The 21,478-nt window shown below is 45.5% G+C and overlaps 1 protein-coding gene across 1 annotated transcript in view; it reads left to right on the forward strand.

Annotated features, from left to right (window-relative positions):
• CACNA1B (calcium channel, voltage-dependent, N type, alpha 1B subunit) overlaps positions 1-21,478 on the forward strand; it is a 258,633-nt gene that overhangs the window by 35,832 nt on the left and 201,323 nt on the right. Inside the window, exons 4-7 of the mRNA XM_006900673.1 lie at positions 1,761-1,852; positions 3,693-3,845; positions 5,551-5,738; positions 20,829-20,932. Coding sequence (XP_006900735.1) covers positions 1,761-1,852; positions 3,693-3,845; positions 5,551-5,738; positions 20,829-20,932 — 537 coding nt within the window. The remainder of the gene's footprint in view (positions 1-1,760; positions 1,853-3,692; positions 3,846-5,550; positions 5,739-20,828; positions 20,933-21,478) is intronic.

A 21,478-nucleotide genomic window follows, 5' to 3' on the forward strand; every position in this document is an offset into this window, starting at 1 on the left:
CTGAAATATGTCAATTGGTATACCATCTATTCCTGGGGCCTTATTTTTTCCTATTTCCTTCAAAGCAGCCTGAGCTTCTTCTTTCATCACCATAGGCTCTTGCGCATATGTTATTTCACTAAATTCTTCTGCGTCTGCCAGTTCTTTTTGATACAGTGACTCAGTATATTCTTTCCATATTCTATTAATACTTCCTGGATCATTTAATATTCTGCCTAAAGCATCCTTGATTATAGCAAGTCGAGGTTTGAATTTGTTCTTCAGTTCCTTGAGCTTAAGGAATGCTGAGCGAGTTCGGCCCTGTTGATTTTCTGACTTCAGCTCCTTGCACATTTCATTGTGATATTTTGCTTTGTCATCCCGTGCTGCCCTTTGGAATCTTCTGTTCAGCTCTCTAGTATCTTGAATTCTTCCTTGTGCTTTGGCTTCTGTGCACTCCAGTGCAATCTTCAGAGTTTCTTCTGACATCCATTTTGGTCTTTTTTTCCTCTTCTGTCTTTGTAATGGCCATCTGCACTCTTCATGGATGATACATTTGACATCCTCCCACAACTCATCAGGTCTTCGCTCATTAGTGTTCAAGGCCTCAAACCTGTTCCTGAGATGGTTCTGAAATTCAGGTGGGATGAACTCAAAGTCATATTTGGTTCCCGTGGATTCGGTTTAATTTTCCTCAGCTTCAGCTTGAACTTGCATATGAGTAGTTGGTGGTCTGTTCCACAATCAGCTGCTGGCCTTGTTTTTCACAGCTGATATTGAGCTTCTCCAGCAGTTTTTTCCGCAGATATAATCATCTGATTCCTATGCATACTATCAGGTGAAATCCATGTGTATGACCTGCGTTTATGTTTCTTGTAAAACGTATTTGCAATGACTAGGTCATTGATTGCGCAAAATCCAATCATTCTATCTCCAGCTTCATTATCTTGGGACAAATGGAGGGTTAGAGAGAAGAAAGCCCTCATCAAGGTGAATTGTCATAGTGCCTGCAACAATGGTCTTGAGCATATAGGAGAGGATGGCACAAGAAAGGGCAAGGTTCAGATCTATTGTTTATAGGATTGCTGTGAGTCATAGTTGACTCAGTGGGACCTACCCCAACCAGAACCTTTACAAGAACACAAAGCACCTTCTTTGCATAATTGCTATCCTGTCCCCTTCGTGGGCCACAGCACCTTCTTTGCAATCTCACCCATTTAGGCCTTAAAGTCAGTTTTTATAGGGATGGAACTTGTGGAGATGGTTTTCCTGACTACTAAATGCTTTGTGCCAACTTCCCAGCCTTACGTTCTCTGTCCTCCCGAGCAACAAAGACAAGGTGACATATGGTGATGTTCACGAGTGCCTCAGATTCCATCATTTTCCTGCCCCTGCTTACTACTGCTTCTTAGGAGCAGCTGAAAGTGTGGCTGTGGTTGCTTTTGGCTCATGAGTGAGGCTTGGATTTTCTGGGGGGACAGATTGATGGTTTGGCCAGGGGCCAAGTGACCTCAGAAGCATTAGTTTCCAATGAGGGATGATGTTGTGAATAAGATGCTCTTGCTATTATGTCCCTGGGAGGGGTTGGTATAAATTCTGCTGTTATCTCCCTCTGCCTGGAAGCTCCATCTCTGGGCTCACCCTGTATTCAGATGGGGACAGACAGCACAAAGACACACAGCACTGCTTCTCTGGGAAGAACACTTGTAGGTGATAGGAGTATGGGTTCTTTGGTGCTAAGTGATGAAGACCTTACTTCCCTCTTCTTCTGTTCCTACCAGGATCCTGGCCACGGCTGGCACCCACTTCGACCTGCGGACCCTTCGGGCTGTACGTGTGCTGAGGCCCCTAAAGCTGGTGTCTGGGATTCCGAGTGAGTCCAGCAAGAGAAGTCAAGCCCAGCCTGCCCCCAAAAGCCAATGACCCTCCATCCACACAGAGATACACACCCTACCATCACCATGACTACCATCATCACTGCCACCACTACCACCACCAGCAGTAGCACCACAATCCGTATCACTACCACTACTTCTGTCAGCAGCACCGCCATCATTACCCCCAGCACCATCAGTACCCCGAGCACCACGGTCATTACCACCAGTACCACCAACACCATCACCATCATCATTACCACCAGCACCGCCACCACCACCATCATTACCACCGGCACCACCACCACCACTATGAGCAGCAACAGCACCATCACCAGTGCCACCATCATCATCATCACCACCATCATTACCTCTTGCACCACGATCATTACCATCACCACCACCATTACCACCATCGTTAACACCATCAGCACCACCACCACCACCACCACCACTGTGACCACCATCAGCCCCACCACATCTTCCTTCACCACCAGCAGCACCATCATGGCACCACCACCATCTTTACCATCACTACTACTGCCATCACATCACCATCACTACCAGTTAAGTCACCAGTCAAGGAGTCTTTGATTTTAATGAGCTCACTTGTTTTCACTCTTGATATCAGGGAAGCAGGTGAGAGGAAGGCAGGATTAGGCCTTTTCCATTCTGTCCCATCCTGGTTTGTTTTTTGCTTTTTTCTACTTTTCTCCTCTGCATGAACTCTGTTGTGCTTCCAGCCTTTGTGTTTCCTCTAGAGGTAAAGAGCAAATAAGGAATGGAGCAGACAAGCTGGAAAGACTGAGAAGACATCCAAAAGGCTGCCTACTTGGTTTAGGGTTAGTGGGGTTGTTGGAGTTGAGACCAGCTTTTGGATATGCATCAGGATGGACTAGTTCAAGGAGAGGGTAGGAGGATGGCTAAAGTGACCTATGAGCTGGGGAGCCACATGTTCTTCCAGTGCAGTGGCCCATGTTCCACCCTGACCACACGTTCATCCAGTGCAGTGGAAGTTTGCGGTTAGATTTGGCTAAGAGCTGAGGAGTGCCAGGAAGATAGTGTTGTTGATAGTGTTTATACTCCCCATGTAGAGAAGACTTTTGGACCCTGCTGGGTATGAAGTTATGATACTCCTAGATATGAGTCCTTTTGCCTCATTTTTCTCAGGAACCTGGGTACCCAGACACCTTGCCATTCCTCTCGTGACATGCTGGGCTTTTCCTCCTCAGGACCTCTTACTGGTTTATTAGCTAAGAATCCTCTTCTTTGACCTCTCAGAACCCTGACCTTCCTTCCCAGAATCCCCTGTTCTCTCCCTCATGATTCCTTGCTCTCCCTTCCCAGAATCCCCTGCTCTTCCCCCTCATGATTCCTTGCTCTCCCTTCCCAGAATCCCTTGTTCTCTCCCTCATGATTCCTTGCTCTCCCTTCCCATAATTCCCTGTTACCTTCCCAGCATGGCTGTGTTTCTGTTAGATCTTGTGCTCTTCCTTCTCAGCATCCCTACTCTTGCCTTCAGAATCTCCTGTTCCCTCATTTCAAGATTCCTTGTTGTCTTTCCTGATTCCCTGTCTTTACTGCACCTTGAATGTCCCCTGTGGACTTCATGCTTAGAGATCTCACTCTGCTCTTTTCAGATTAGACACTCACAGCCCTTCTTCCCCAGGCCTTGGGTTTGACCCACTGAAGACGTGCAGCTCTGCCACAATCTGTCCTCTGAAATCTGTGCTCTCTCCCCACTTAATCCTTCCTTGCCCTCTAAGCTCTCAATGCTGCCCCAGGCTTTGCTGTTCTACCTACCTCTCTACTCTCTGACCATCTGCCTGTGTGGTCCAGGTCTGCAGGTTGTGCTCAAGTCCATCATGAAGGCCATGGTCCCACTCCTGCAGATTGGGCTCCTCCTCTTCTTCGCCATCCTCATGTTCGCCATCATCGGCCTCGAGTTCTACATGGGCAAATTTCACAAGGCCTGTTTCTCCAACAATACAGGTAGGCATAGTGGCCTTGGGCCACAGACTCATGAATCCACTAGACTGGATTGCTCTTAGATCAGATAGGAGGGCACTGTAAATGCAGCAAGATTGCAGGAATATTCTTACAAGCACAGGTAATAAGCCCACAAAATACATTCAGATTGTGGTAAATTCTAAAAAAGATTGCAAAAGGAGTATTTGAAATAGAAACTCAGGGCTGCTTCAGAGAGGGGCAAGGCCACCTCTACCAAGGTTACAACTGGATAGAGGTCTGAATGGGCGAGAGCAGCTTGGGACAGGGGGTGCCAAGGTGAAGCTAGCAGTGAGGAGGACAGAGCGATAGCCACATGCCCTCATGATCCTGCTCCGAGAGGTCTAGGACCTGTGCTCTCTGAGTGAAGATGATGGCTTATAAGCTCTCAGGAGAGAGGCTTAGGGAGGCAGAGGTGGAAGCAGGATAATTCAAGAATGTAATTCTGGGGAGAGGTAGTGGCACTGGGACTAGGATGTCGTGGTGGCAATGGTTATAAGGGGGAAAGTTCTGGACATATTAGAGGGAAAAACCATAGGGTTTCTAGAGAGAATATGTGGATGAGGGCAAAGAAAGTCCAATTAAGGATGACCTGAGATTTTCAGCTTGAGGGAAAGCAAGAGAAAACCCATAGGATCATCTCAATTGATGCAGAGAAGCTTTCACTAGAATTTAAACCATTTATAAGGTGAGAAGGAAGCTCATATTAAACCAGAAAGAAAAAGGAGATGTCTTCAACTCCCTAACATTTTCTGCAAACATTGCCCTTGATTATAAGACTTGAAAAGCTTTCACTTTGAAGTCAAGAACAGAATGGCCTACAATGTTACTTCTGTCCAATAATAGGTTGAATGATGGAAGTCAGTGTGAGACAAGAAAAAAAGGGGAAAACTGTCTGGAATTCGGAAGGAGAAATAAAAAAATTCTCACTATTTACAGGAAATGTGTTTGTTGGGAAGCTGTGACTTTACAGCCTTCTTCGAGACAGTGGAGGGGAGTATGTTGTAGTGCTGTGCTGTGCTGCGCTCCAAGCCTGGGAATGTCTGCTTTCTACACTAAAAATGCCCTCCCATTTCTCCTCTGCTGACAAGAGGGATTTCCATGTGTTTTCATAAATGCATTGTTGTCAAGATAGCTTTTCTGTCTCACTGTTGAGATCTTGGAGTTGCTTGCTGCTCTGCCCAAGTTAGCAGGGTCTTATTCACGTGGTCCTGCAGGTTAGCAGAAAGTCTTTCTGTGGCCCATGCTCTGAGCCCTGCAGGAGCAGGCACATGGCTGTCCAGTCACTAGAACAAGGCCTTGCTTTCTCGAAATGACAGTCCTGTCTTCAGGAGAATAAGGCTAGCCACTAGGAGGGAAAGGACCCAAGAGAGAGGTGCAGAGAGCCGTGCTGCTTTTGGTCTTCAGAGGAGTGTGCCCTAAGCATGTTTGAACGGAAACAGGCAGGTTCCATTAGAGAGAAAGGTTGTCCCACAGTTCCTGGGTTCACAGGTCTGAGGCTCAGGCCCAGAGAAGGGGTCCAGGCAGAAAGAAAAAGCTGGAGCAGACACAGGAGGTGTGCCAGGAGGTTAAGGTTGTTTCCTCAGTGCCTTCTGCTCGTGGGCAGTAAGTCTGTAGGTCCAGGTCTAGAGCAGGCCAGAGAGTTGGGTGGGCATCTGGATCAGATCTGGGTTGACTCTCCTCCTTACAGAAACACCTGTGGGAGACTTCCCCTGTGGCAAGGACCCTCCTGCACGGCTATGTGAGGGGGACACAGAGTGCCGGGAGTACTGGCCGGGGCCCAACTTTGGCATCACCAACTTCGACAACATCCTTTTTGCAGTCCTGACGGTGTTCCAGTGCATCACCATGGAGGGCTGGACTGACATCCTCTACAACGTGAGTGCGCTGTCCCTCGTCTGAAGCCAACATTGTAGCACCTCCTTTAAATGGCTCCATCTTGGGGCTCCCTTGGGCTCTGCCTGCCATCTGCCCTTTAGTGACCAGGCTTGGGGATTCTGTCTTCAACCTGGCAGCTGGCAACCTTCACCTTTGCCATTCTCATCTCCAGCTCCCGACCTGTACCCTCCTGTCATCTCTGGGGCTGCTTCCCTCATGAAGGTTAAGTTGAGGGCTGTAGGGCAGGAGACACCGTGCACAGCAGCCTGTGCACCAGGGGCCTGTTCCACATTAGACCTCCATTTCTTGAACGGCTACTTTCCTGTCAAGAATCCTTGGTGTCGATAAGGAAGTTGAGTTACAGAGAAGCCGACCCACACGCTAAAGGTCCTCAGGCCAGTGGGCAGCTCCCTGCCACTGGCTGTGCTTCCTCTGGGTGTCCTGGCAGGTAGCCCACGCACACTGCTGCTGGCCTTGCTGTTCCCAGGCAGCTGGGGAAGGGAGTGCCCAACTGGTAAGAGCTCAGGCATAGGAATGACTCTCCTTAAACCAGCCTGTCTACAGCTGTGTCCTTCCTGGTCTCCTGTGTCAGAGGTATTGACCAGTAATGAGTTTGAGTATGAGACCTTTGGGGCGGCATTTGGAGGCCTGTCTGGCTGAGGGGGGACCCACAGCTTACTCCTGAGCAGACTCAGTGGCTGTTTGTTCAGTAAAGCAGTTTGCGGCTTTTTGCCTGGTGCCAGGTTTGCTGGGCACAAGGACGAACTCTAGTGCAGGGTCTTGGGGCTTGTTGGGGACCTGTGGCTGGTTGGCTGGCCTGTGTTGAGCAGCCAGGGTGCGGTCTTTCTCCTCTGGGGCTGGTGCTGTCACTTAGAGGCTGTCCTGGTGTGTGCAGATGTCAGAGCTTAGGGACCCCGTGCCTCCCTCTGGTCTGTGCTCCTGCGCGATGCCAGGGCAGTGGGTGGGAAGGGAGGAATGATCTGCCTGCTACCTTCCCTGTGGAATCGTGAGCCCCAAGTGAGTCACAGGGAGGGGTCTCACTGGGCCTTGCTGAGTATGGCAACTGAGCCACCCTGGAGGCAGCAGATGAGGAGTTAAGGGGCACGTGGCCCAGGGTCTTTGGGACCTGGATCCCTCTTCAGAGTGTTGGTCATGTCTGGTGATTGGATTTGTTTGAGAGAACAGAAGCTGAGGACAAAGATGGCGATGAGTCACCTGACTGTCTTCTCCCCACAGCTGATCAAGGAATAATTTCCACACAAAACCCCCTTAGAGATAGCTTGGAGTTGTCCATGTTCTTGCTGCCCTGCCTACTGTGTCTATATGATGTGTCCAGGTCGGCACAGATGTGACTCATGGTGCCTTTCCAGAATCTGTGCCCCAGGTGGCAGGCGGGAGAGCCCTAGTGGTGGGAACATGGGGTCTTCATTCAGCATAGACATTCACAGGCCCCTCGCCCAGGGGCATAGACTGTCACAGCCTCCCCCCCCACCATGAACTGTCACAGGCCCCTCGCCCAGGGGCATAGACTGTCACAGCCTCCCCCCCCACCATGAACTGTCACAGGCCCCTCGCCCAGGGGCATAGACTGTCACAGGTTCCCCATTCTCCACCCCAGGGGCATGAACTGTCACAGGCCTCCCCATTCCTCCCCGGGGGCATGAATTATCACAGGCCCCCTCCCCCCGAGAGGCATAGACTGTCACAGGCCCCCCACTCCCACCCCCCCCAGGGGGAATAGACTGTCACAGGCCCTTCCCGGGGGTGGGGACATAGATTTTCACAGCACCCCCACCCAGGGCAAGCTCTCCTGTCGGTGGGCTGGGCAGTGGTGAGTAGGGGTTGTTCAGTATGAATTGTCTCCAGCTCACAGAGAATCCTCATACACTGCCTGATCCCACACCATCCCCACCATCATTGCTGCCATGTGTCAATCCATTTGTTGAAGGGCCTCTTTTTCGCTGACTTCATCAAGGATGTTGTCTCTTTAGCAGTTGGTCCACTCTGAAAACGTGACCAAAGAACGTGAAACTAAGTCTCCCCGCCCTCACTTCTGTAGACAGTTCTGACTGTACTTCTTCCAAGGTCTATTAGCTCTTCTGGCCACCCAGGCTGTATTCACGGAGTGGAATTCAAGTTTTGCACAATTCAAATGTATCAATAATTTTTCAGTCTTTGATTTTCAGAATTCAGCTTTCCTTAGCATATGTGCAACTGAAAGGTTTTGGGTTGGGCCTCGCACATCTGAGTCCTCAACGTGAACCAAGACATGAAGAAATAGGGGCCCTTGCAAACCATGCAAGTCTGATATAGCCAGAGAGAGGCATTGAGCGACACACTGTTCCTTCACTTTGGATGGACATGGGCTGGGACCTCACGGAACATGAGGAACCAGGCACATAGATCTCCCAGGGCAGTTTGCTGCACACCAAGACACAGGACTTGCAGACAGCTAGAGGTTAGACACCTGGAGCAGGTGATGAGAACTTGAAGATGAACTCATCTACAACAAGGACAATGCAGGGTCCATTGTTGTAGACAGGAAGAATTTTTGAAGAGGATTCTTTGGAGGGAGAGTAGACTCAACTCACATAACTTCAAGCCCCTTTAGACAGATTCATCATAGTGAATGAGGAGGACGTGATCCACCACCTGACCTAGGCCTCACGGTTAAGGGGCAGGAGCCACAGGTCTGCAGCGCTGGAGCAGGGAGAAGTTGGAATTGACCCAGAAGCAGCTGAGGGCAGAGAGAGAGAGAGAGAGTGTGTGTGTGTGTGTGTGTGTGTGTGTGTGTGTGTGTGTGTTCCAGCAGGGGCGCCTGAGCTGGCACTGTGGAACCTGGAGGAAGAGCGGCTCACCTTCAACTTGAAAAATAGGTGGAGTCAGATGAGGCCCCTCAAGAAGATCTGGAGGTGCCTGAGTCAGCAGTACTTTCACTGGAATAGCGTACCCATCCTCCCTTCATCTCCCTCCCTGTTTGAGATTAGAGGGCTCAGAGCAGCAAGCTGCCTCTTGTATGTGCCATCCAGATAGAACTGGCTGACCCTCCAGTGTAAAGTGCATGCGAGGAGATTGTCCATCTTTCTCCTGTGGAGCAGCTGGTGGATTCAAACTGCATTTTTGGGTTGGCCCTTCTGCTGCGAGGGGTGATGAAGAAGCAAGAGAGGGCATGCCTTCCTTTGCTGGGATGGTGTCCAGCTGCCCTGGCCAGTGTGGGGTCAGGCAGTCTACTGTAAGATGTGTCAGAGGTTTTAATGACTAGCTGGAAATGGACGCTTTTAATGACTGGACTGAAATGCTTAAAGTAACTGTAGAGCTTTCTGTCACCCTGGATTTTTCTGCCTCACTTCTAAATTTGCACCCACAGGCATGGAAGGATTATTCTCACTGGCTGTGTTTAAAGGGATAGTGGAAAGTAAAGAAAATGTGGCTTATGATTATATACACATATATAAAATTATGATTAATTTTAATGTTTATTGTGCTATTAAAGACTTGAGGGACTTTTGCTCAGATTGTAAGTGAAAAAACTCTAATTTGAAGTTAGAGCAGATGAGACTTGCTCATAGATTGGTATACAATGTGAGGGAAAGAAAAACCAAGATGATGCCAGATTTAACATCTGACCCATTAAGAAAGTGGTGCTATTTACTGAAAAGGGGGAATGGGTGCTAAGTTTTTGGTTTATTTCATCAAGAGTGATGGGTAGCACTTAGGAATTCCATTTTAGCTCTCCCTGCTTGGTCCCTCCTTGCAACATGCTCAAAGCTTCAGAATCCTTGACTCCAAGTAGCATTCTGGCTTCACCCTCTCCAGGACAAATCTGTTTGTTCTCTTAGTAGTCCCTGGTATATTCAACACGCTTCTCCGGCACCACAGCTCAAAGACATCAATTCTCTTTCTATCATCCCTAGTCACTGTCCAGCTCTCCAAGGCATAGAACACAATTACAAAAACTATAGTCTGGATCAGGGATATCTTAGTCTCCAGCCTGACCTCGTTCTTCAGTGCTCTGGAGAGGTCCCTGAGAGCTGACTTTCCCAATGCAATTCGTCTCTTGATTTCCTGGCTGCTGATACCAAGAGTGTTGACTGTGGAGCCAAGCAAACTAAAACTGTTAACTATCTCAGTCTCTTCACCATCCATCTGATGCTGCCAATTGGCCCAATGGTGAGAATTTTTGTTTTCTTGCTGTTGAGCTGTACTCCATTTATTTATATGTTTTTCTTGTGTGTACCGTCAAATTGGATCTGACTGGCAAAGGAGGAGATCGCCCCTCCTTCTCCAGCAGAGCACCTGGTAGATTAGAATCGTGTGCCTCTGGGATTGCAGCGCGGTTTCTTGCCACTGTACTCCATGTATTATGCTGTCACCTTTCAGTCCAGTGGTGAGAATTTTTGTTTTCTTGTTGAGAAGCAATCTACATTGAAGGCTACAGTGTTTTATCTTCTGCAGTAAGTGTTTCAAGTCTTCCTCATTTTCAGCAAGCAAGCTTGTGTCATCTGCATAACATAGTGTATTGATGTGTCTTTCTCCAATTCCGATGCCACACTCTTCTTCGCAGATTCTAGTTTAATCAATAATTCACTCAGCATACAGATTGAATAGGTATGGAGAAAGGATACAACCCTGATGCATGCCTTTCTTCATTCTAAACCATACATTCTGGGACTTTGGCTGTTTTGCTGCATCTGATGGCTGTCCTGATGAGTGCATGACAGAGGGTTTTGGGGTCTTTTTCCCTCAAGAGAGGGTGTCCTTGAGCCTTTGCTGAGGGTAGAAGTCTGCTCAAAGGTGTTGGTTTTAAAACCCCACAGGGAGAGGGGATGGTACTGCAGGCTGGAGCCTGGAGCCTCCATTCTGGGAGTTTGGCTGCTTGTTTGTATCTTGATGGTGGCCCTCGGGCCAAATTTATTAATTTTTGAATGAATATTCCTTAAATGAAACAGCAATCTTTTGTCTATTTGCTGAACTAAACAACTTGGTGTTGCTGTGATGCTGCCCACTGTTCCATAGTCTTGTCAAATACCATAATGGTTATCCGTTATGTATAGTGTTTGGATGAGCTTCCAGAGTGATTTATGCTGGGAAGCAGGAATGGCATCCACTTCCTAAACTAGATGCCTCTGGAAACTCTACAAACTCTCTAAACCCTATAAATGTACAGAAATGATGTTAGTTATAGAACAGAGTTCAGGTCTTTGTGCAAAACTTACTCTCAGTTGTATTCGACTTAACAACACTTAACTACTGCTAAATGAAACTAGTGCTGTTCTATCCAGAGGAACAGTCTTCCACTTTGTACATCACTCTTTGTCACTGTGCAGTATGACGTAACCTTGGTTTGCTGTGATGCTGAACCTTGTACCATTGGGTTATCAAATACCAGAATGGTTTCTCAATGTGGACAGTGTTTGGTGGAGTTCCCAGTTGTAAAGCAGGTTTGGAAGCAGGAATGGCATCCACTTCCTAAACCACATGCTTCTGGAAATTCTGTGAACTTGGAATTGACGACAGTTTTGGAAAGGCATTGGGTTTTTTGTTCATAGAGTCGCTATGAGTTGCTCTTGACTTGATGGCAATCAGCAGCAGCTGCGTGGTGTCAGGCCACCATTTTTATGAGTGGAGTGTTGGTTGTGTAGTCTCTGTATGAGCAGGGAGTTTGGAGCAGCAACATGGCTGCGGGTGGACATTTGAAGTTTAAAATAATGGGAGAGGGTGACATTGCTAAGGTAATGAGTGTAGATGGAGTAAGGGAGCCAGACAAGCCCTGGGGAATTTCAACATTCAGGAACTCAGTAGATCAGGGTGCAGCAAAAAGTGACTGAGAGGGAGCTTTTCAGAGCATCACTAGCATGTGGTGTCCCGGAAGCAGAGGAAAGAGTTTCAAAGAGGTGCTCAGCTGGGTTAGACTTACTGAGAAGTTAAGGGAGATGAGAAGAGAAACCTGAACTTGACTCCTGCATTTGTCAAGATGAAGGTTGGTAAATGTGACAAGAGCAGGTTCCATGAAAGGGACATGACCCTGGAGTATTGGGCTGCACGGGCAGAGGTCCTGTCCTACAAAGGGACAGCGAGAGGAGCCATCTCTCTCAGGGAGGATGGGGCAGGGAGTGCAGGGAGATATGAAGTTAAGAGAAGTGAGAGTTTGGTGTTTAAGTAAACTGTTTATTTTGAGATGATTGACACATTCACATGCAATTTTAAGAAATAAATCAGAGAGATCCTATGTATCCTTTACCCAATTTCCCTGTGGCAACATTTTGCAAATTATAGTTCGATATTGACATAGACATAGTCAAGATATAAACCATTTCCTTCACACAAGGATCCTGCTGTTGCCCTCGAACAGCTACACCGCTTCCCGCACACCTTCGTTTGTTCTAATTTGAGACGATTTTTCATTTTAAGAACGTTACATAGTTGAACTTAGACATGAGGTAACTTTTTTGGATGTTCTTCCACTCACCATGATTCTCTGTAGGATCCTCAGGGTTGCAGGAATGGTTCATGTCTTTGTACTGCAGTGTAGTATCTCATGATGTGGACAGACCACAGTTGGTTTAATTGTTCACCTATTGATGGACATCTGAGTCATTTCTAGTTTTGAAATGTTATGAACAAAGCTGTTCCGTACATTTGTGTGTGTAGATTTTGGCAAGAACACAAGTTTTCGTATCTTTGGGGTAAATAGGCAAGAGTAGAATCTCTGAGGTGTTATATAATAGCTCTAAATTGTTTTTCAAGAAATGAAAACTTTTCCACAATTATTGTTGTTAGAAGCCATCGAGTTAACTATGACTCATTAGTGACACTATGAATAAGTGTGAATCCTATGAACACTATGAGTTCTGCCTATCCTTGCCCTATGCCGTCCTCATCGTCTCTGATATACTTTGAGATCCTCCTGCAGAGAATGGCCAGAATAAAATGCAGTGGTGACACCAAAAGCTGGCAAGGATGTGAGGAAATGGAATCAATTATACATCATCATTGCTACTCGTTACAGTCACTGTATCAATCCATCTCATTGGGGTCTTCCCTCCTTCACTGATCCTTTCCAAGCGTGATGTCTTTGTTTCTCCTAACAACGTCCCCAAAGCATGTGAAATGAAGTTTCACCATCTTTATCACTAGGAATCACGTTTGTTGTACCTTCTCCAGGACATACCTGTTTGTTCTTTTAGAAGTCCATGGAGTTCAAGTACTCTTCTTTAGCCCCAAACTCAAAGCCATCAATTCTTCAGTATTCATTATTCATTGTCCCACTTTCAGATGCCTAGTAAGTAATTGAAAAAACCATGGCTTGGATCAGGTATCATTTAATTTCCCACTATTGATATAATGATGTATTATTGATTCTGTTTCCTCACATCCTTGCCAGCTTTTAGTGTCATCACTGCATTTTATTTTGGCTGTTCTCTGTGGTGATATCTCATTATGGTTTTGATCTGCCTTTCTTTAATGACTAATTGTGCTGAACCTCTTTTCTTATACTTATTTACCATCTGCCTTTCTTCTTTGATGAAACATTTCTTTGTATCTTTTGCTGTTTGGATTTTTTTTAAAGGGTTCCAAGTTGGAGCTGACTCCAAACAACATCAACAGGTAACAACACCCTAACACATCTGATGACCAGTAACACCCTAACAACACCTGGTGACAGGTAACACCCTAACAACAACTGATGATGGCACAACAGGTAACATCCTAACACCACCTGATGATGGCACCTGACAACTACAACAGTAGTTCTTTGTATATTCCAGGTTCTTTGTCAGAAGTGTCATGCTTCCCAGATCAGTACCTTATCCTTTCATTGTCATGGTTTTTTCACAAATGTACATTTTAAATTTTAATGAAATTAAAGTTATCAACTTTTCCTTTTATGGATTGAGGTTTTGGTGCCAAATCTAGAAACTCTGTTTTGTTGATTGGAGCTATCATTTCAGTTTCACCTCATTTTGACCCTGCATATAATGATCTGAAACAAGGTCTGACAAATGCTGGGTTTTAATACTTTAAAGATGTCTTATGGCATATTTGCCCAGTGCAATAGTTTGATTTCTTTACTGCTTCTTCCTTCAATAGTTTACATTTTTATCATGATGTTGTTTTTGTTTTAAACAATTAAAAGAAGTTATTTTATTGAAGGAAGCAAATTATTTGATGCTAGTTGCTTCTAGACAAAGGGAGGAGTGTGTATCGAAGTCAGGTGTCTTGGCAGGAGAGACCACTACTGCTAAAGGCTCCACTCAATGAATACCTCGAATGGTGAAGGCACCCATTACTGCTAGTACAGAAGAGCATCAGTCTTTGGCTGTCAAAGATCATGAAGACCAAGGAAGATGGATTCTTATGGACATGCATCAAAAGTCTTTGGATCTTCTCTCAGCCAGGGCCATCCAACGCAAACAGAACTCCTTTCCCCGACTTACCTGGACGACTCAAGAGCCTCCTTAGCATCGCGCTGCCACACTCTTCTGCTTTTGGTCCTCTTCTGCATGCTCACTCTTTAGGTCTTTCCTCATCTGCTGACCAAGATCATTGCAGTGACCAGAAAATGTCAGGACGCTGCGATTCTGGTGGCATTCCTTCAGGAAGTTGGTCAGGATGTTGCATTCTTCAGGCTGCATCTGTAGGAGAAGGTGATGGGTCACAGCAGAACAACCTGAGTGGTACCCACATGGGGAGGACTTCGGATGTCCACACAGCAGCCAACCCCAGGAGTGGTCTGGATGGGACACCCTCTGCCTCCAGCCTCTGTTTGCCCTGCCTCATGATGCTGTTTTATTGTTCATGGAGGGACTTTGTTGTTAAGTTATTATCCGTACTGAAAGCTTTATTCTTGGATCTTCATCAGTAAGTGCTTCAAGTTCTCTTCAAAAGCAAGGCTGTGCCATCTGCATATCATAGATCGTTATTGAGTTCTCCTCTAATCTCGATGCCACATTCTTCTCCATAGAGCTTTCTTGAATTATTTGCTCAGCATACAGATTGAGTTAAGTTTGATGAAAGGGTGCAAGCCTGACATACATTTTTCCTGACTTTAAACTATGCAATACCCTCTTGTTTGGACACCTGTCTCCTGGTCTATGTACAGGTTCTATATGAGCACAGCTGTGAGTTTTGAAATTTCCATTATTTGCAATGCTATTTATAATTTGTTATGATCCACACAGACAAATAACTTTAAATAGTCAATAACACACAGGTAAACATCTTCCTGCTATTTTCTACTTTCAGTCAAAATCCATCTGACATCAGAGTTGAGATCCTCTATTCCATATCCCTTTTGAGATTAGCTTGTGTTGTCACAGTGCTGCAGTTTTACCTGAAAGTAACATTAATGCTATTGTTTGACATTTTCTGCATTCTGTTGGATCACTTTTCTTTGGAATGGGTACAAATGTGGATGTCTTCCAGTTGGAAGGCTATAGGTAGCTGTCTTGAAACTTTCTTGATATAGATGTGTGAGCACTTCCATGGTTGCAAGGGTTTGCTGAAACATTTCAGTTGGTGTTCTGTCAATTTTGGAGCCTTGTTTTTCACAGTTCCTTCAGTGAAGCTTGAAGTTCTTCTTTGGTTCTTGATCATATAATTATTACTTCTTGAAATTATTCATCAGTAGAGGGATTGAGTGTATTCCTTCCATCTTCTTTTCTTGCTTTTTAACATCCTTCAAAATTTTCTTTCACCATAAAATCCTTCAGTATTGCAACTCAAGACACAATTTCTTGTCTTCATTTCTTTTAGCTTGAGAAATCTCCCTAGTGTGTTTTTTGTTATCAATGGTGTTAGGACTTTTTTTTAAAATTTTTATTATTTTTGTGTGAGTGTACCATCAAATCAGATCTGACTGGTACAGGAGGAAATTGTTCCTCCTTTCCCGGCAGAGCATCTGGTGGATTTGAACTGTGTGCCTCGGGGATTGTAGTTGCAGGTCCTTGCCACTAGGCCACCAGAGCTCCCCTGGTGTTAGGACTTTTGAAATTGGCTTTTATAACTATTTCCTTAACTCTTTTTTTTGGGAGAATGGTCTCCTGCTGTCTCAACTGCAGACACATGGTTCATTGTTTAAAATCATTGTCTTCTCCATCAACAACAGCTGTGGGGCCAACATAAGGGAGAGAGCTGGCTACACTGTGGAGAGACTGTGGCAAGTCACTGCCTGATGAAACCATAAGAGATGAGTTGGGGCTACTCTGAGTTGACGCTTGCTGGACAATTCAGGAACCCAGACTTTTACTGTGTGATAGATACCCTTTGCATTTTTCTGCACCTACAACCTGTTTCCCTAATAAACCCCATACCTGGTGATTAATGGAAGTAGGTGCAGCAGTGTGGGGATCATATCCTACCAAAGGATTGGTTTAATGTACTCCATGTTATGGATGGAGATAGTTCTCCTTTGTGGAGATAGTGGGAGTCAGACTTGGCCTTTGCCTTGCTATTCTCATTATCTAAGTCCTTGTATTTTTCCTTACAATATTTTATCTTTTCAAGCTGCCCTTTATAGCTTCTGTGCACTTCTTGACTTCATTACTGTAGAGACTCTTCTGATGGCCATTTTGTGTTTTTGTTCTTCCCTCTATTCTTAAGGACTTTTTTCTGTCTTGATATGATATCTTTGATGTCAATCCAGAGTTTGGCCTAAATTTATTAGTGTTCAGTGTATCAAAACATTGTCTTAGTAATAATAGCAATGTTCAGATGGGATATTGTTAAAGCCTTACTTTGCCTCTTGTGGACTTGTTTCTGGCTATGTTTTTTTTCTGTTTTCTGCTTCCCCGCCCCCCCCCCCCAGCTTCAGCTTCACTTTAACTTGCATATGAGCCATTGAAATAGCTGACCTTGTGTGACTGATTGAAGTCTTTATCGCTTCTTTCTTCAGATGCTGTTTACTTGATTCCTGTGAATTTCATCTGGCAAAGTCCTTATATGTAGTCATTATTCATGTTATTAAAAAAGTATTTGCAAATGAATAAAATATTGAGCTTACAATATTTTCTCATGGGGTCTTTAGCATCATCTCTCTCACCAAGCCTGTTTTCCAGTTACTGAACTTATCTGTTTCCAGCTTTCTCATTCCAATAATGCATCTTGATTGCATTTTTAAAAATCAATTTTAGGCTATGGAACTCAAACTCATTATTGTGAAGTTGGAATTGTCTCATATCAGACTCTCAAGCAGGTTTTAAGAGACTGTAAATTGCATAGGAGGAGCTTGTCCACCTTTCTCCTGTGGAATGGCTGGTGCATTTGAACCACTAGACGCTTGTCTGCTCTTGGATTAGCAGCACACCTCCCTACAGACTTGCCACCTGAGCCCCCTCTGACTGTTTGTTGTTGTTATGTGCTGTTGAGTAACCTGTGACCAATAGCGACCCCATGAATCCTGCCCTGTCCTGAGCCAGTCTCACTAATTATGACACACCATCCCCCACTGCCCCAGTTACTGTATCAATCCATCTTTTCCTTTCCTGCACTGTCCCTCCACTCTTCTGAGCGTGATGTCCTTCTCCAAGGACCAGTTTCTCACATACATGACAGAGTTCCCCCCCCCCCAGAATGAGAGGTATTTTCTTTCAATATGTTACAAATATTGGACCCAGTTCTTCATGTCTTGATGGTTTCTGATGAGAATTGTAAGGGGGTGTTTTCCTCTGCTTTTGAGGTTCTGTTTCTGAAAGTTTGGTATGAGATGTATTCTTAGGGATTTCTTTGAGTTTATCTTACTTGAAGTTTGCTCAGCCTATTAAACCTATAGGCTTATGTCTCTCCTCCTATTTGCAAAGTTCTTAGCCATTGTTTCAAGCACTTTTTCAATCTTATCTCCTTTCACCTGGAATTCTGATGAAATGAGTATCACATCTTCAGTTATAGTCCCACAAGTCCCTAAGGCTCTGTTCATCTACAGCTTGTTTTTTCTGTTACTCAGATTTGATAAAATTGTGCTACCTTTCCATCCTATCCATTCTGTTGTTGAGTCAACCCACTGAGTTTTAATAATTTCATTTTTAAAAAATATTTTTTATTGATTTTCATATAATACCTTTATGGTTTATTTCTTTTTTATCCATTGTTTTCTACAATCTCTCATTTGCATTGTATTTCATATGATAATTAATATACATTCTATTTTACATTATTTTTTATACTAGTTTATTTACAAAATTAAAATACATTGTTTTTCATACCACCTCCTTTCCATTTCCCTCACCCCCCCACCTATCAAATTGTAGGACCCCATGATTAATCCTCTCGTCCCTGACACCTCCTCCCTATCTGCTTCCACCCTCCCTTCCTTTATATCCTCATACTCATTCTACAATAATGGTTTTATACAGTATTTGTCCTTGTGGGACTGAGTTAGTTCACTCAGAATAATGCTCTTCAGTCCCTCTCAAGTTAGGTTACACTGGTTTACATACAAAGTTCATAAAGTTCATATACATTGTTTTTCACACTGGACCTTCCCCCTCATTTGGATTTTTGTCTTAATTTGACTATTATAAAATATTCCACTTAAATCTTTCTTTTATATATATAAAAGAAAATAAAAGTATTTTATTTCTTTCTCAGTACTTTTTCTTTATTCATCTCCAGTATGTTCATGATTGGCCAGTGAAATATTTTTGTTATGACTGTTTTAAGTTCTTTGTCTAATATTCTAACATTTTTGTCACTTCAGTGTTGGCATTTACTAATTGTCTTTTTGTCACTCCATTTGAGATCATCATGTCTTCAAATATTTTTTTATTGGTTTGCTCACAAAGTTTGTTTACATTGTGCTTCACATTATTCTTTATTCACATGCTGTTTCATACAATCACTCCCATGTATTATGTCTTATAAAATCAATCACTATTGGACCTTGTTCCTCATTACCCAATCTTTTCAGGTCTTTGCCCAATCCTTCCCATTTCCTTCACCCCTTCTCTCCACCCACCAAATTGTGCATCCCTATGGTTTCGTGCTTACCCACCCTCACCCCTCAGTTCCCACCCCTTTTCCTCTTGGGTTCCCATACATATTTTACTAGTTATTCGTCTATTTTTAAAAAAATGGTCTTATACAGTATTTGTCCTTATGAGACTGAGTTAGTTCCCTCAGCATAATGCTCTCCAGTCTTCCTCACGACATTTTTGCTGTTTGGTCATGAGACTTGGGTCTTACCTAAGCCTTTGGTCTTACCTGTGTTCCTTGGCGAATGCTCCAGTAGGTTACTTATGGATGGAGGGGTAAGCCCAGGTTCCCCACCTGTCCCCTCTGAAATATCATGGATGGTTTCTCTTCATGCTATTGGGGGCAGTATTTCAGGCTCTACTGATGTTCCTTGGCTGGGTGGTTAGAAGTTGTGGTTATGTGTCCACATGACCGCCACTCGGTGTGTGTGCATGTGTGTGTATTCATGTCCTCACTAGTGCTGAACAGTTACAATAGTCCTGCATCCCCACCAGACCTCCTTTGATGCTGCCCCTGTGGGGAGGGTGGGAGTGGAAGTCCAGACTCCCTGTTGGGTCTCAGCTGGCAAGGATGGAGGCCAGAACAGTTTTTATGTGGTATTTGATTTAGAGCAAACCCGGTCTATTTTAACAGTTTTCTGTCTTCTGGGGATTTTTGTGGTTAGAATGCAGAAAGAGTTGGCATGTTGTTTTTTGCACTGGCTGGTAATTCTGGGTTGCTAACTCCTTCAGCTCCAAATCTGGAGTATAAGAGGCAAGGAGGACTCCCAGGGGATTGACCACTGTATGGTTCCTTCCATCCTAGTAGAAGTCATTCTTGCCCTCCCCCTTGCCACCCATTACAATCTTCTCTTATTTGCTGTCTATATAATGTCTAGGGTTTTTGTTGCACCGAGTAGGTAGAGTACACCGACTCCATCTTTCTGGAAGCACAGGTCTTTTTTGCAAGATGTGAGTATTTCAGCAGATTCGTGCCGAGTGGGAATGGTCCATCAGGAGGGACAATTGCTAGAGCAACAGGTAGATGAGTTGCTGGTTGCTCTTGAGTTGTGGTGACCATACACGTATAAGTGTCGGGGCTGTGCTTATCCAGAAGCAGGCTGCCCAGCTTGGCTTCTAGATTGGCCAGTTGAGTGATTAACCATTTGTGCCCTCCAGAGACTCTTGACAGGTTACATGACCAAGACTGCGGGAAGGGAGGCTGATATAGAGGGTGTTGGTGACCGTGTGGCAGCTGTTGCTGATGGTTGAGTGTGTGTGGGATGTGGGTAGAGATGTATAAGGAAATAGGGACTGCAGTTAGAAAGGGGCACCTGGACATCTTCCTGGGGTTAGTGGCTAGGTGTCTGGGGTCAGAATTGTGGCATCAGTCCAGAGGCCCACTGCTTGCTGGGAGTGGAGGCTGAATATTCTGCTGAGGCTGATGCAAAACAGAGGGCAGGGGCCCAGGTGGCAGAACAAGGCCACCTTCCACAGCCACAGGTCGGGCTCTTGAGGGGCACTTTATCTACGAAGAGGAAGCTGCCAGATGCTCACTCTCCCTCAGGAACTGTTTGTTGTACTGTGTTTTGCCTCCAGCCCTCTGCTACAGAGAGAGATTTTCTGCCCCTCTCAGCCCATTCTCCTGGGACTTGGGAGATTCTGCTTGACCTGGTCAGCAGTGGCCTAGGGACTCACAGCTTCCCCTGATCTGCAGCAGCTGCTCTAGACAGAGGCCATCTTTGGCCACTGGAGTCTGACAGACTCCACTCAAGGAGCCTTTCTTTGGTGCTGTCCAGAGCCTGGGAGACCCCAGGCATCCTGCAGGAGACATGTCAAGCAGAATGTGGGTACAAATTGGCTGGGGTATTCACTTGGGGACATTCCTCAACTCTTCAGTATTACGGGCAAAGGGCTGGGCTGAGCACACCTTGTTGGTAAGTGCCTGACTGTGGAGCCCGAGTCCTGACCTGGGCACCACCAGGATTTGCTCCCAAAGAAGTAAACCTTAGTTGGGGCCCTGAAGCCAGAGCCTGGACACAGCCCAAGAGTCTGCATTATTTTGGCTCCCAACTCAGGGTGGCCTCTGCAGATATGAGTCCTGTCCTGCTGTCCTTCCTCACCTTCTTCTGGTTGCTTGCAGACCAATGATGCAGCTGGCAACACCTGGAACTGGCTCTACTTCATCCCTCTCATCATCATTGGCTCCTTCTTCATGCTGAACCTGGTGCTGGGCGTGCTTTCTGGGTAAGTGGTTGTGTGGCATGGTGGTGCCCACATGTGCTCAGGGCCAGAGATGCAGTGTGTGGCATGGGGAAGACCAGGCAAGGATTGCCACCCACTGCTGTCCCCTCTGTGGGTAGAGCCATTTGCAGCTTCAAAGTTCTGTCCAGCCTTTCCTCTGCCCCCATGCTGATCTCTCCCCCGACTGTCCCCTCACTCAGACCTCCCCTCCTGCACCCTACCCTGACCTCCTGCTATCCTCTGTTCTCAGAGGCTGAAAGTCTTTGCTTCATGAGGTAGGATGGGTGTGGTCAGAGAGGGTTTCCTAGGGACGGACAGCCCACTGAGTATGGTAATGACCTCCATACCACTGCTAACCACTGGCCTGTCCACTTCACGCTGGCTGCCTCTCTAACAGAGGGCATGGTGGCACAGGGCTGGGAGTTCTCCTGGAGGACAAGGCCTTGCTGATTCAGCCTTGGTCACATAACCTGGATAGAGCCCAAGAAATTTTTTTATTATTATGATTAAATTTTATTAATTTTAAGGAACAGAGATTTTGGGTTTTCA

The sequence above is a fragment of the Elephantulus edwardii genome, unplaced genomic scaffold (assembly GCF_000299155.1).
Source record: "Elephantulus edwardii isolate Elephantulus edwardi_28Jun2011 unplaced genomic scaffold, EleEdw1.0 scaffold00289, whole genome shotgun sequence".
In the NCBI taxonomy this organism is placed as follows: Eukaryota; Metazoa; Chordata; class Mammalia; order Macroscelidea; family Macroscelididae; genus Elephantulus; species Elephantulus edwardii.